We start from the raw sequence: 14,163 nt of genomic DNA on the forward strand, positions 1-14,163 counted from the left end.
AGAGGGGCCGAGACGCAGGGTAGGGTGAGCGGGATGCGGGGGGTATGGTGAGCTATAGCCCAGAGCGGATGGTGGTTGCCAGGGGCTGCAGGAGAGAGAAAAAGGGAGTTTTCTGTTCAATGAGTACAAAGTTTCAGTTATGCTGGATGAATCCATGCTAGAGATCTACTATACAACACTGTGCCTGCAGTTAACAGTATTATATTGTGCACTTAAAAATTTTAAAGGTAGATCTCATGTTAAATTAAGTATTCCTTACCACAATTTTTTTAAAAAATGCTCTCCGGCCTCCCGCCTTGTGCAAAGAAAAAGCCAGTCGTCAGACTGACTTTCAAGGCTGGAGTTTACTCTCTGCTTCATCCCTACTGCTCCCTCCTCTTGCTGCCACTCACCACACAGCCTCCTCCTGGGGCAGGGGCAGGCTTCGCTCCGCCCTGGGCCTTTGCTTTTGTTCCTCCTCCCTGAAGCATTCCTCCCTACACCTCTCCGGACCCATCCTCCCTTTCTTTTAGATTTCTCTGTACCAACCGCTGAGCCAAACTGGCCAGGGCCTTTCTTTCAGATTTCTGCGCAACTGTTATCTTCTCGTTATGCATTCCTTGATTACTTCTCTAAAAGCGTGCGCGCGCGCACCCCCCCCCACACACACACACACACACACACACACACACACACGCAACCTGTACTCCCTACTGCTTTCCCCTGCTTTATTTTTTAGCCACATAACCGATCCCCTTCTGATGTTTTCTATACCTTATTGGTTTATGTTTTGCTGTCTCCCACTAGAATTACAGACTAAGCTCCCCACGGGCAGGTTCTTGCCTGTTTATTAGTGTATCCCCAACACTTGAACAGCCCAGCATACCATAGATGCTCTGAAAATGTTTGATAGATGGATCAATTGAAAATGAATAAAACTGCCATTCTGCTTCTTGTTTCAGTCTTGCAAGTTTGATTAGCCTGGGAAAGAACCTTGTACTTCATCAGCCACACAAGAACCAGACATGAAAAACAGGGACACGAGGGCTAGCCCCATCTTTAACACCTTTCTGCAACTTCCATGGAAACAACTTCCATTCTTTGGGGGCTGGCACCACCTCGGTCCTGACGGAGCACCGAGCAGCTAAACTGCACGTGGAAAGGGAAACCACGGGTCCTGTGCACACGAATGTGGTCCAGGGCTTTGGGGAAAAAGTCATTTGGAAGCAGAGACCAACGTGAGAGAAACGATGTGTGCGTTACAAGGGGGATGGAGACAGATAGCTTTGAAGTTCTGGGAAAAGAACTCAGACACCAGTCAGGGCAATATCCAACTGGGCTGGTCCTTCTCACAGCCCAGCAATAGCACATGCCTCTCAAAGGATGGACTGAGAAGGCACTTCACCTCTGGGGTATTCTTCCCAAAACCTAGTCCCAGTGTAACTAACCACAAGAAAACACCACACGCAATATTCTACAGGCTACCTGGCCAGGACTCTCTACAGCTCTCAGGGCATGAAAAGCAAAGCAAGTCTGAGACGCTGACACAGACCAGAGAGGAGGAGACTTGGCAGCGCGATGCAGTGTGGAGTCTTGGATGGGATTCTGAGACAGAAGGAGCACATTAATGGGAAAACTGGTATGTGCGCTTACACAGTTGCTAAACTTATCAACGCAAGCAGGCCCCAAGCACGACAAAGTGAAGAGCAGAAAGGCCTCCTTTGTCTTGCAATTTGTCTCAAAGGCCTAATTGCTTGGGTTCTGTGGGAGGTGGTGCTCACATACCTGGCCCTCCCTTGAGCTCCTGGTTGGATCCATTCTTCACTCTATCCAGCAATTTCCATAACTGTCTCCTGCCCAGAGCCACAGATACGCTCTCTGCTGTTCTCGCTTGGAAAGTCCAACTTCTCAGCCCTTAGAGGAGGATGAAACCCGGCCCTCTGGCATTCTCAGCCCACCTCTTGCAGGGACTGGCCCGTCGCACACCGACAGCTGCAGCGAGGCCGGGAAGCATGTGCGGACGCGTCTCGGGACAGACCTGATACCCCCACAGAAGTCCTTGACAAAGAGTAGGGAAAAATAACTTAAACGTATAAGTGAATGTGATCCTAAACTGCCCCCACTCTGTCTTCCCGCCCACGCCACCACAGGGGGCACCAGGATGCACCTGCCTTGCTGTCCTATGGCCTGAGTATTGGGCCAGATGGCCTCACTTGGCCACTCCTTCTGGAACCCAACTGGCTTATCAGTGCTGTGAAACCAACCGGGATGTCTGTGTGCCACCCACCAGCACCCCATGTCCCCCAGTTCGGGCATCTGCGTGTCAGTGATCCCAAACCTGGGTCCAGGGACGTGTGCAGCCTTCACGTGCTCCTCAGGGAAGGAAGGCAGGCATGGGGCACGGGGCAGAGATTTTAAGAAGATGAGGAAGAGAACGTTGAAGAGAGAAGAGCAGGAGCCAGAAGCTACTGGGAAAAGCAAGGGCTTGACTGTGGCCCAGAGAAACGGCCCAACAGGTCACAGGGAGGACGAATGACTGGACCACTTGTAACCTAGGCCACTGAGGTTCTCTATTGCTTTTCATAAGGTCTGACCATTGAAGTGGCCCCGGGCTCTTCCCCACCACCTGGGTCTGGCCCAGCTCCAGCCTCCCGTTTTTCAGGCCGCAGGGAACCAATCCCCTTTCCAGGGTGCCCAGCACTCTCCCTGCTCTGCGCCCTCGGCCAAGAAGGCTGTCTTGTTACTCAAGACCCAGCTCAAAGGTTGCCCACTGTGAGGCCTTCCAGGCACACACCCAGGGACAGAGAGTTGTGATCGCCTGTGTCTATGACCCTCTGGAGCACTGTCCTGGTGTACTCTGACATTTGGTTGTCTTACAGTAAACTGAGAGGCAATGACCATGTGCAAGATGCCTGGTACATCACAGGTGCTCAGTGGATGCTGCTGCATAAATAAACGTGTGGGGGGAATGGACAAAAGGGGGGAGGCATTAAGAAGTACAAGTTGCCAGTTATAAAAACAGTCACGGAGCCCTGGCTCCGTGGTTAGAGCTTCAGCTTGCGGACCAATGAGTCGCAGGTTTGATTTCAGTCAAGGGTACATACCTGGGTTGCAGCCCTGGTCAGGGTCATGAGGGAGGCAACCAGTCGATGTGTCTCTTTCACATCGATGTTTCTCTCTCTCTCTCTCTCTCTCTCTTTCCCTTCCCCCTACTCTATTTGAAGATAAATGGGAAAATATCCTCAGGTAAGGATTAAATAAATAATAAAGTCACAGGGATGTAAAGTACAGCACAGGGAATATAGTCAATAATACTGTAATAACTATGTATGGTGTCACGTGGGAACCAGACTTATTAGAGTGATCACTTCAAAATCTATATTGTACAACTGAAACTAATGATACTGTATGTCAACTGTAGTTAAACTTTTTTAACTAATAAAGTAAATCAATGCACGGGATGGGTGAGTGATGTGTGCACTCAGCTGGAAACGCCACTTCCGCAGGGCGCTGGTCCCAGCACCACCACCGCCTGCCCGAGGGAGGCATGTCCTACAGGGTGAAGTTGGGAAGCAGAAATGTAAAGGCTGGAGCATCCCTGGGGCTGGGAGCTGTCACAGGCCCCGCAGCAGCATCCAGTGACCAGTCACTGTGATGTGCTGGCCCTGCGGGGTGGGGGGACTTCCATGCTATTACCCGGGTATTTGAAGAGCAGCGCTAGGAACAGACTCCACGTTAAAGATGATGGGACGTTGGGTGAAGTTAAACAGGTATCTTTACTGCAGAGCTTGGAGTCCCCAGTTCCCTATAGACGTGAGGGCCCAGGGGCAGGCAGTCCATGGAGGTTCCCAAACAGAGTGACCACAGAGCCACAGGGCACCGCGGAACATGCCTCAGAACACTGGCCCAAGTAGGTGGGTTTATACTGAATGACAGACGAAGAACCCACAATGAAATATTTGCTTCTTACTCATTCATCACGGTCACTCTGAAACACATTGATAATCAGGCTCAAACACTGTCTTTCTCAGAAAGATCAGAAGAAAACGGACATCTGTACGGAATTAAAGACTTTTATTTAGAATAAGCATTGGCAAAATGAAGGCAGTTCGTTGCCTCAAAAATGCAGGGCCACAGGGTATTCAGAGAGGAATTAGAAGTAATTATAAAAATATTTTGCTACAGATTAAAATGACTTGAAACTACAATTGTTAGCTATAAAAGGCAGGATGCATAATCACACTTAAAAATAAAAAGTGAAAATCCCGAGATGACCTGCTCGCCCAGGACGCAGGAGCTCAACAGCTCTCAGAAGCTAAGTGCTGCTCCAACACCAGGTCAGGGCACCTTGACTCAGCTACTGCTAAGCTGGGAGCGCGCTCGGGACCTGCACGCCAAGGTACCTCTGGCTGCCATTGTTTCAAGCGATATGATTAAGTCCTTGTGGTTCCACCAATCAGAACTTCGGGTGAGGCGAGTGACAGCATTACAGACTTCACTGGGATGGCATCTGACTCTTCAGTTTGGCGAGTCTCATGAGGCACTGGTCCCTCCACCGCCTTCTGGCAGCTAAGTGCTCAGGGTCATCTGGAACTTTCATACACATAGCCTGGGAACAGGAAAAGAAAAGAAAAAAACAGGACAACATCAAACCAAAAAGTTTTCACACAGCAAAGGAAACCATCAACAAAACACAAAGACAACCCACTGAATGAAAGAACATGTTCGCCAGTGATACATCTGATAAGGGGTTAACATCCAAAATATATAAACAAGTCATACAACTTAACACCAAAAAAAAAAACAAAAAAACCCACCCAAAATAATCCAATTAAGATGGGCAGAGGACATTTCCCCAAAGAAGACATATAGATGGCCAATAGACACAGGAAAAGATGCTTAATATGACTAATCATCAGAGAGATGCAAATTAAACCACAATGAGATACTACCTCACACTTGTCAGAATGGCTGTCATCAGTAAACCAACAACTACGTGTGTTGGCGAGGACTGGAGAAAAGGGAACCCTCGTGCACTGCTGGTGGGAGTGCAAATGGGTGCAGCCACTATGGAAATCAGTACTGAGGTTCCTCAAAAAAATTAAAAATGAAACTACCATATGACCCAGCAATTCCACTTCTGTGTATTTATCTGGAGAAATTCAAAACACTAATTCAAAAAGATATCCTTATGTTCATTGCAGTATTATTTACAACAGTCAAGTATGGAAGCAGCCTTAGTGCCCATCAATAGACAAATGAACAAAGAAGAGATGGTACATATATACAATGGAATATTATGCAAACATAAAAGAATGAAATCTTACCAGTTGAGATAATATGGAAGAATCTAGAGGGTACTATGCTAAGTGAAAAAGTCACAGAAAGACAGATACGATATGATTTCACTTAACATTTGGAATTTAAAAAACAAAGAAAATAGAAACAAACTCATAGATACAGAGAACTGATGGTTGGCAGAGGGTAGGGGACTTGGGAAGATGGGTGAGAAGTATTGAGGGATAAGAAATGCATGCCCTGGTTGGTGTGGCTCAGTTGGTTAGAGCATCATCCTGTCCACAAAAAGGTCTCAAGTTTGATTTCTGGTCGGGGTACATACCTAGGTTGTGGGTATGAGTGGCAACCCATCAATGTTTCTGTATCTCCCTCTCTCTCTCTCACCCTCTCTCTGTAAAATCAGTAAATATATATTCCAGTGAGGATGATTTTGTTAAAAAGTACAAACTGGTAGTTACAAAATAGTCAGGGGGATGTGAAGTACAGCATAGGGCATATAGTCAGTGATATTATAATAACTACGTGTGGTGCCGGGTGGGTAGTAGACTTACCAGGGGGATCACTAGGTAAATTATGTAAATGTCTAACTGCTATGTTGTACACCTAAAACTAATATAAAATAATACTGAATATCAACTGTAAGTGAAAACAATTTAAAAATAAGAAAAGAACAAAGGTGTGAAGAAGAGGTAACTTGCCAGGAGCACAGCTGCTGGCCCTGCTGTGCCAGCTGAATTTGCTCTCGCGGACGGAAGGAGCGCAGCGGACCCTCCGCCGCAGGAGCTTTCTGATTCAGAGACCGCAGCTCCGCAGAGAAGTCACAGTGAGCTCCCGGTCCACTGGTCACACTGCTCTGAAGGTCTCCAGGCACCCTGCACAACTGTGGCTGGCCAAGTTGGGGACGAGGGGCCGTGAAAACCAACACTGGAGATTCTAGCGACACATAAGATTCCCGGCGCACAGAGCTCTCCCCCACTCAGCCCGCGGGACTCACGCACCTGGTGAACCTTTTCAGCGGTGGCCCCAGAAAACTCTGGGATGGGTCCGAATGTCTTGAGGACGTGTTTCATGCTTTCACCATATCTGGCACAGTAGCTTGACGTGCCTAAAACCACAGGTACACAAGAATCCAGAGAATCAGCCGGAACGTTAGAGAACTCCCAGCTAAGACACCGACTGGGAGCCCCCCCCAGGTGAACTCATCCTTTCTTCCTGCGAGTGAGGGCAAGGTGGGCAGTGCACCTGGCCAGGCACTGGGGACCCAGGGCCCTCACCCGAGTCATTCGTCAAGCTCTCCCTCAGCTCAGGACCCTGGAGAGCAAGGGGCCTGCCGTTCTGCCTCCGTGGGTGTGCCTCGCAGGACACTCCACTCAGCCTGTGTCCCTACACTGACTTCCTGGTTATCCCACTAAGTCCCATTTCCACCAAAAGCATGACCTTGAACAATGTCTCTATGAGGTTCCCTGTGTAAACGGCTTGAATGTGTTTTCTTAGAACCAGGGATGTCACAGCTCACTTGGATCTGTTTCCCATTTTATACTTGTTCCCTGACTTCTCGTTACCACTTGATTGGGTGTCTACAAAGCAGCAGATCCTCGAAGGAGGCTTGGAGCGTGGCCAGTGGATGACCGCCCTGACCCAGAGCCCAGGCTGCCTCTGTCCCGAGGCTGCACGGCTCCCCAACTGCTTCTGCAGCTTCCTGGCCCTGGGAACCCAACCAGTGCCTCAGATGCTGAGGTAAGGGCCCTAGGATTTTGATGAGAAACCCATGAAGAAGAGAGGAGGAAGCAGCACGGTAACTCAGACGCAGTTGTGGGCTGCGTGTGGCCAAAGCTAAGCTCTTCGGCTGGAGTCAGGAGTGCACGGAGAGGAAGGCCAGGCTTGCTCCCAGCACGTGGACGGGCCTGCAGGGACCCGTCTGCTGCTGGCATGCCTCTCCTCCCCCGGCCCGGGCAGCAGCAGGGCTGGGCCAGTGCAGGCGTGTACCAGCCCTGGGTGTGCATAGTAGAGGCGTCTCTAAGTGCTGGGCCCACTGGGGACGTGGCTGAGCCACTCACTGCGTCACCCTTGGCCCAATTCCAACATCTTTCACAACCAGGAAGACTCAGAGGTTGGTCACTCAGCCTAAAAGGTAACACAGGCCCTAACTGGTTTGCTCAATGGTTAGAGCATCAGCCTGTAGACCCAAGAGTCACGGATTTGATGCCTGGTCAAGGGCGTGGACCTGGGTTGCAGGTTCAATCCCCTGGTCAGGGTTGTGTGGGAGGCAAACAACGTGTGTCTCTCACATTGATCTCTCTCTCTCTCTCTCTCCCCCCCTCCCTGCCTTCCACTCTATCTTTTAAAACTTAGTGAAAAATATCCTTGGGTGAGGATTAACAAAAAAATAAAATAAAAGGTAACACGGGAACAAATGAACAGCAGAATCTGCAAAGATCCCGCGCTTGGCTCTCATCTACCCCAGAAAAACCATCACCACGAGAAACTCTTTTTTTATCCTCACCCGAGGACATTTTTCCATTTTTTGTTTTGTTCAGGTAGAGTGGGAGGGAGAGAGAGGGAGAGAGAGAGAGAGAGAGAGAGGGAAACATTGACGTGAAAAGGACACACCGAGTGGCTGCCACCCACATGACCGACCAGGGCCGGGGACAAACTGCAACCGAGGTACATGCCCTTAGCAGGAACCGAACCCGGGTCTCTCTGGACCGCAGGCCGACGCTCCAACCGCTGAGCCAAACCAGCCAGGGCACGAGATATTCTTTAAAAAAAAAGAAAAATTCCTTTGGGGTTTGGTTTTTGGACCCACAGTGTTGTGAAAGCCTGAATTCACCGAATTTCCCGTTTTATTTGCATTGAATAGCTTTGCTTCTCTTTCAGTGTGCTAAAGGTAGATCACACCTGCTCTCAGAAGAGAAATTGTTTTGAAGGGTAAAATATTTAAACATATCAACTTTCTTGACATTAGCACCTACAATTAAGTGATGGATGCTCTTCTTTCAAAATAAGGGTTTCGTTTCATTTAATACAAGTACAACCTGACAATTCTGGATCCGGAAGGCTCCCGAAAGGGACCAGCACCATCGAGCTGTCTTTAAAGGCTCAGCATTTCCAGAACTTTACAGAAAACAACAAATTTCCTTCGGAAATTAAATATCTTCCTCACTTTATCTATGTTTATTCATTGAAACGAAAGGTGGTAAAATCGAGACTCAAACAGTTGGGGACAGAGACACGAGAATCGAGACGGAAAGGTAAGGTGAGGATGAAATGGGAGGATTGGCTGGAGCTGCGTGTTCACACACGTGCGGGGAACAGAAGCCCAGGGGTACCCTCCCGGAACCAGTTCCACCTCCTTGTCCGCGGGCAGCAAAGAGCCCAGGGTGCGATCCAGGGCTGTATTTCACTCTGGATTACTCCACATTTTCTGAACAAGGCTTCACCTTTCTGTGTCCCTGTGAAATCATCTGAATCTCCCAGGGGCTTACAAGAACTCTTTTCCCTGCTTTCATAAAATGTGTGGCTTTAAAAGAGCCTTTATTTCTTTAAGACAGAAACAAAATACAGTAAAACTTATAATACAATCCATAACTTCCCCCCAACTTTTCCAGGAAATCAGTGAAAACTGCAGTCCTACAAACGTAAAAGCCCTTTCTGCAGCATGCACCCGGCCCACGGGGAGCAGCTCGAGTCTGCGGTGGCGGTGGCCGTGGCGGTGGCGGGACGCAGCCACCAGCCAGCGTGTGCAGACCCCCACTTTGCGGGTAGAGAGCCTGATACCTCTGGACGGCTCTCCCACTGGCTCAAAGTACAAGTTCACAGGGACATTGCGTCACAGTCATTTACGATGTCCCAGCACATTCATGACCTTACGGCAGTCTCTTCCCTTCCGTCATATAAGAGGACTGAGTGGGAATGTTCCAGAATACCGATTTCAGGGGAAATGAAAGAAAAGCCACTTCACCTTCCATCCCACAGCCCACCCCTCCCCTGTGTTCCTGTGAAGTGAGCCTCCCGTGTCCTTCCTTCCAGGCTTCCACGCCCTCCGTCCTGGTCAACCACAAACTTCCAACGGCTGGGGGAGCTTGGCTTTTTAAAAGACACAGAACTGCCCTGGCCGGTTTGGCTCAGCGGTTAGAGCGTCGGCCTGCGGTCCGGAGAGACCCGGGTTCGGTTCCCGCTAAGGGCACGTACCTCGGTGGCAGTTTGTCCCTGGCCCTGGTTGGGTTGTGAGGGTGGCAGCCACTCAATGTGTCCCTTTCACATCGATCCCCCCCACCCCCCCGCACTCTAATTGAACAAAAAATGGAAAAATGTCCTCAGGTGAGGATAAAAGTAAATAAAGACTTAGAACCTAATTTCTTAAAAGATGCTTATACTATACCATACAAGGAAAAAAGGGAGAAAGAAGTGATCATCTTGACTGGATCTCGTGTCTCCTGCTGCTGTCTGACTTGTGCTTCCTTGGCTGTGAGCCCTGACGGGGAGACGACCGAGGTGATGGAGCGGCGAGAGCCTCCCATCTGTCTGCGCCGACACGCCCTGGGCACTGTTTCCTGGAGAGCCCTGGCGGCTACCCGCACCAGAGCAGTCTGGTGTGCACACAGCCTGTGAACCCCACGCACGTGGATTCGCCTGCCTTTAAGAGTCAGAACTTCTTAGTGAAAATCAAAAAGGCTCCGAAGCACAGGGACGTTATCTAATTCCCACGAGCGAGGCCTTGCCAGAGGCGGTGGACCCGCCCCGTCAGCTCACCTGTTTGACTGCAGCTCACAGCTCCACTCAAACAAACCAGACCCACCAAGCAGGCATCTCGATTTAAACCAGAAACAACAAGAAGACAAGCATCTATACAAGGGAAACTGAGAGGCAAAATGGTAAACATTTGCTTCAACTGGAAGTGATGTCCAGGAGCTGCCAGGTCCCAATAAACAGTCATGTCCCAGGTACAGCTGAACTCGGCAGGCGCCCGGGAGGCTGCCCGGTGCTGGCGGGGCCAGGATGTGCTGACCTGCTAGTCTAAAATCTTAGCGAGGAAACAAACCGAAACCTTGGATTTCATATTCCACAGCAAAAATGTCCTAATCTGTAAGTGTTCTGTATTTCTCTCGTGCACCTGTGAATCTTTTGGGGAGAATTTTTTTTTTAAGTGGAAGAGTAGGGAATTAAAGCTCTGTGTGAATATAACATTTATTATGGACCTCATGTGTCAGCCATCCAGCTAGGTGTCTCCATCTGGTTTCATTATTACACAACGCCTGTGAGGTTGTTACTGCTGCTGCCCCATCTTACAGATGGGGATACTGAGGTGCTTTGGACCCACTGCACAGGGCTATTCAGCTTACAGGTCAAGTAGAGGCCCAGGCCACCTGGCTCCATGGACCAGGTCCACTCGTCCTTCGTGGCTGTTACTTTTTAAAAGTAGCCAAAAGGCAAAGGAAGCATGCAGGACTCCTATATTTCAGGTGCTATTTTATTAAATTAAAAACAAATTGTCAAATATTTTTACCCCTCCTAGATAGACTGTAGCATTGAAGACAAATAACTAGCCTTAACCTGAGATGTTGGCTTTATGAAAACGACGTCAGAAAAAAGAACTTTCCTAACTCCAATCTTGATATATCCTGGGCAACAATGTGAAGAATCGTGATCATTTCCACTGGTTCCAGGCCCGATCTTATAACTGTCTAACTCTGGTCCTTGGAATGCTCTGAAGTTGAACACTACATCCGTCCGCCATTATCATATTAAGTCAATTAGGTTTTCTTATCAAATCTGCTTTGTGTGAAAAATTGTTATGGGTCTCCTTCCTATCTGCCACCCTGTTTGACTCCCGAGTTTCTGGTTTCATCGGTTCTGTTTCTGCTTTTGGAGAGTCAAAGCAGTTCTCAGGTCTCTCCCTATCGGTTTCTCCTGATACCTGAATTATCTTATTTTTCTCAAGAAAAAAAGAAAAGAAAAACACAGTGGTTATCCAGCAATGTCTACATACACTTCAAATGCTTCAATATGTTCATCACTTTTAAGGTTCTGGTTAAAAAAAAAAAAGGAAGGAAAACATTTAAAATTATCCAAGACTATTTTAATGATACTTCAAAACTCTGATTTCACTTTTATGAAGCCTGTGTCTTCACATTCCCCTCCTACGCCCACTGTTACCACCCCGCAGAAGTGATATGAGGGCGCAGGGGAGAGTCCCCTCCCCCCTCAGTTGCTCAGCTGGGTGCTAAGGAAGAATCAAATCACCTATTGAACCATATTTGCATGACACGTGACCAACCTGCTCAAGGCCCCGGGCATGTACCTGCTGTGTGCAAGAGTGCATCTGGCAATACTGCTTGGAATTATGTGTTGTAGATTTTATTTCATTACTTACTGTGGTGAAGATTCACTAAAGCATCACCCAAACCTCACGGAATTACAAAATGCAAGGCAGACTCCGGAGGCCACCTGCTCCAACTTCCGCCTGCTGTCAGCGTCCAAACGTCCGCACAGGGCAGACCAGCGCCAGAGGCCCAGCTCGCCCGCTCACAACCTGGCCTCTCCTCCCACATCAGTTCCGCCTACGAGAAAGTTCTCCCTGCGTGGCCTGGCCCCACACCTGTCTGCCTGCCATTCCCCGTCTTTCTTTCTGGTTCCACCCCCACAAAGGTCATGGACAGGCGGACAGCACACGGTCTCGCCACTCCTTCCGGGTCAGCTTCAGTGTCTCAGCGTTTCTGTAAAGTGTAGATCCTGGAGCTGAATCACATATTCCCTTTCTCTTCCTGCATATGTTTTACAAGTTAATAATATAATTATTAAAAACAACTTACAATAATTATAGAAATGTATGACAACACAGAGAAGTAAAAAGGTAATAAAAGTATTTATAATTTCAACACCGAGAAACAGCCATCATACTATATAGGTGACATTTCCCCAGATTTTTATACATGGCTTTTTTGATTCATTGTTTTAATTTGGTGTAGGTTTTGTTATTTGTTTTTTAAACGATGTCTTCTTTTAAAAGCGGCTTAAAATCTGGTGGACAGTTTCATTCTTGGAAGCTTCTCATCCGTCTCAAGTGACCTTGCTTTTAGAGTAACCAGATCGTGAGCTCATACCTACCTCCCCAAGCCCTTTGAGGTAGCTTCCAGGGTAACTGATGGCCCGGCCTGGCCGCTAACCAAGGGCACCAGCCCCTTCTGCAGAAGCCCCCCCTCGTGCACCCCAGCTTCTGGAAAGAAGCCTACAGCTCAGAAAATCACACTTGCAAGCTGCCCATATTTACACAGAAGGTAAGTCCAGCAGAGGTTCATGTGGTTATGTCCCTACTTTTTTTTCTTGCCTCTAAACAATTTCATGATCTTTCTCAGAAAAATACCACTTTGTCTTCTAACACGCTGGATGGCATGTGGCAAATTCTCCATAACATCAGCCACTTCTTCCAGTCTTCACCGGAATGTTGTTCCACAGAGCCCTGAGGCCCATGGACTGACATCCCAGGACACAGCCACCTGTCCCGCCCTACCTGTGAATGACCAGGGCTGGCCACCACCTCCTACCCATGACACCGTTTCCATTCATTTGTAGGAAAAGACAACCTATGATTGTTTACGGAACCCATGAAAACACAACACTGCACAGAATTCCCATCTGAGCCCCTACCTTCTGCGTTGAGATGCATGGTCTCCAGGGGTCCGATGAACGCATACCGCGGGCCCAGGCCCTGGGACATGACGAGGTCCAGGTCACCCGGAGACACTATGCCTTCCTAAATGGAGGGAAGGGTGGCAGATGGATGAGTCCTCTGGAAAGACCTTTTTTTTCCTAATAACTTTTCTTTATTTATTGAGAGAGAGAGAGACATCGATGAGAGAGAACATCGGTTGGCCGCCTGCTGCGTGCCCCCCACTGGGGACCGTGTCCAGGATCTGGGCGTGTGCCCCGACTGGGAATCGAACTGGCGACCTCTGGGTGCATGGGTCGATGCTCGACCACTGAGCCACACCGGCCGGGCTGGAAAGACCATTTTCTTATTGTCACTTTCATCTTAACTGGGGCAGGATTCCAAAATACTCTTTTCATTGTATTTTGCATGATGAAACTATAATATATGAATGGATCCTGAAAAGATATTCTTTTGTGAAATGTCAAATACCAATTTGTTTTTTCCATAGCTGTAATCAACCTTTTCTTGTCCTGTGCCCAATACAGTCTTCCCTTCTCCACCCACAAACCGTGTCTCACTGGCAGCACTGGCAAAGGGGAGAGGATGCAGGGAAGGGAAGAAATAGATGTGGTGCTGGAGGAAAAGGGCCAGAAGGATCTTCTACACATCTGCTAAGAACTGGGCCGGAAGAATGAAGCCATTGGAGGGACTGTGAAGCTGCTCCCCGGGCGGGCTCTGCCCGCCTGCAAGCCTGGCCTTGTTTGGCTTTTAATGAGTTGGTAAAGAGTGATAGTCTTTGATGAAATGCAGCGTAGAACAGGGTGTATGTTTGCAAAGGTGGGTCTGCCGTACATGAGCTGTCATCTGGGTCACAGAGCAATGCACACTGCAAAGCGAGAGGCGCGCTGGGAGGCTGGGAGGCTGCATGTCAAATTGGCCAACGCTGCGCCCCGGTCTGCTCCTCATGTCTTCCTGGAAGGAGCAGGAATGCACCAGAAATATTTGCACCCTGGGCCCCTCACTGACGGCTCAGTCTCCACCCGGGGATGTTTCACCTTGGCCATTTCAGCCGTCAGGAAGACAGACACGGGAGAGGCGGTCATGTCGCCCCTAAGTCTTCACTGATCAGACTGGCAGAGCAACTGAAACCTCCAGCTCATATCTCCTGGGTGGTTTCTTTCACAAATAGAGCGCTGTGGGCACAGACACAGCCTGCACCTGGCAGCCACGCCAAA

At 48.9% G+C, this 14,163-nt stretch overlaps 1 protein-coding gene across 1 annotated transcript in view; it reads right to left on the reverse strand.

The window, feature by feature from the left end:
- Positions 1–4,067: 4,067 nt before the first annotated feature.
- The window catches only part of CRYL1 (crystallin lambda 1), a 149,011-nt gene continuing 138,915 nt past the window's right edge, over positions 4,068–14,163 (reverse strand). The window contains exons 6-8 of the mRNA XM_036251127.1: positions 12,925–13,030; positions 6,276–6,382; positions 4,068–4,588 (exon numbers count right to left, since the gene is read on the reverse strand). Of these exons, the coding sequence (XP_036107020.1) occupies positions 4,475–4,588; positions 6,276–6,382; positions 12,925–13,030 (327 nt within the window). The 3' untranslated portion in view covers positions 4,068–4,474. The remainder of the gene's footprint in view (positions 4,589–6,275; positions 6,383–12,924; positions 13,031–14,163) is intronic.

The sequence above is a fragment of the Molossus molossus genome, unplaced genomic scaffold (assembly GCF_014108415.1).
Source record: "Molossus molossus isolate mMolMol1 unplaced genomic scaffold, mMolMol1.p scaffold_m16_p_10, whole genome shotgun sequence".
Classification (NCBI taxonomy): Eukaryota; Metazoa; Chordata; class Mammalia; order Chiroptera; family Molossidae; genus Molossus; species Molossus molossus.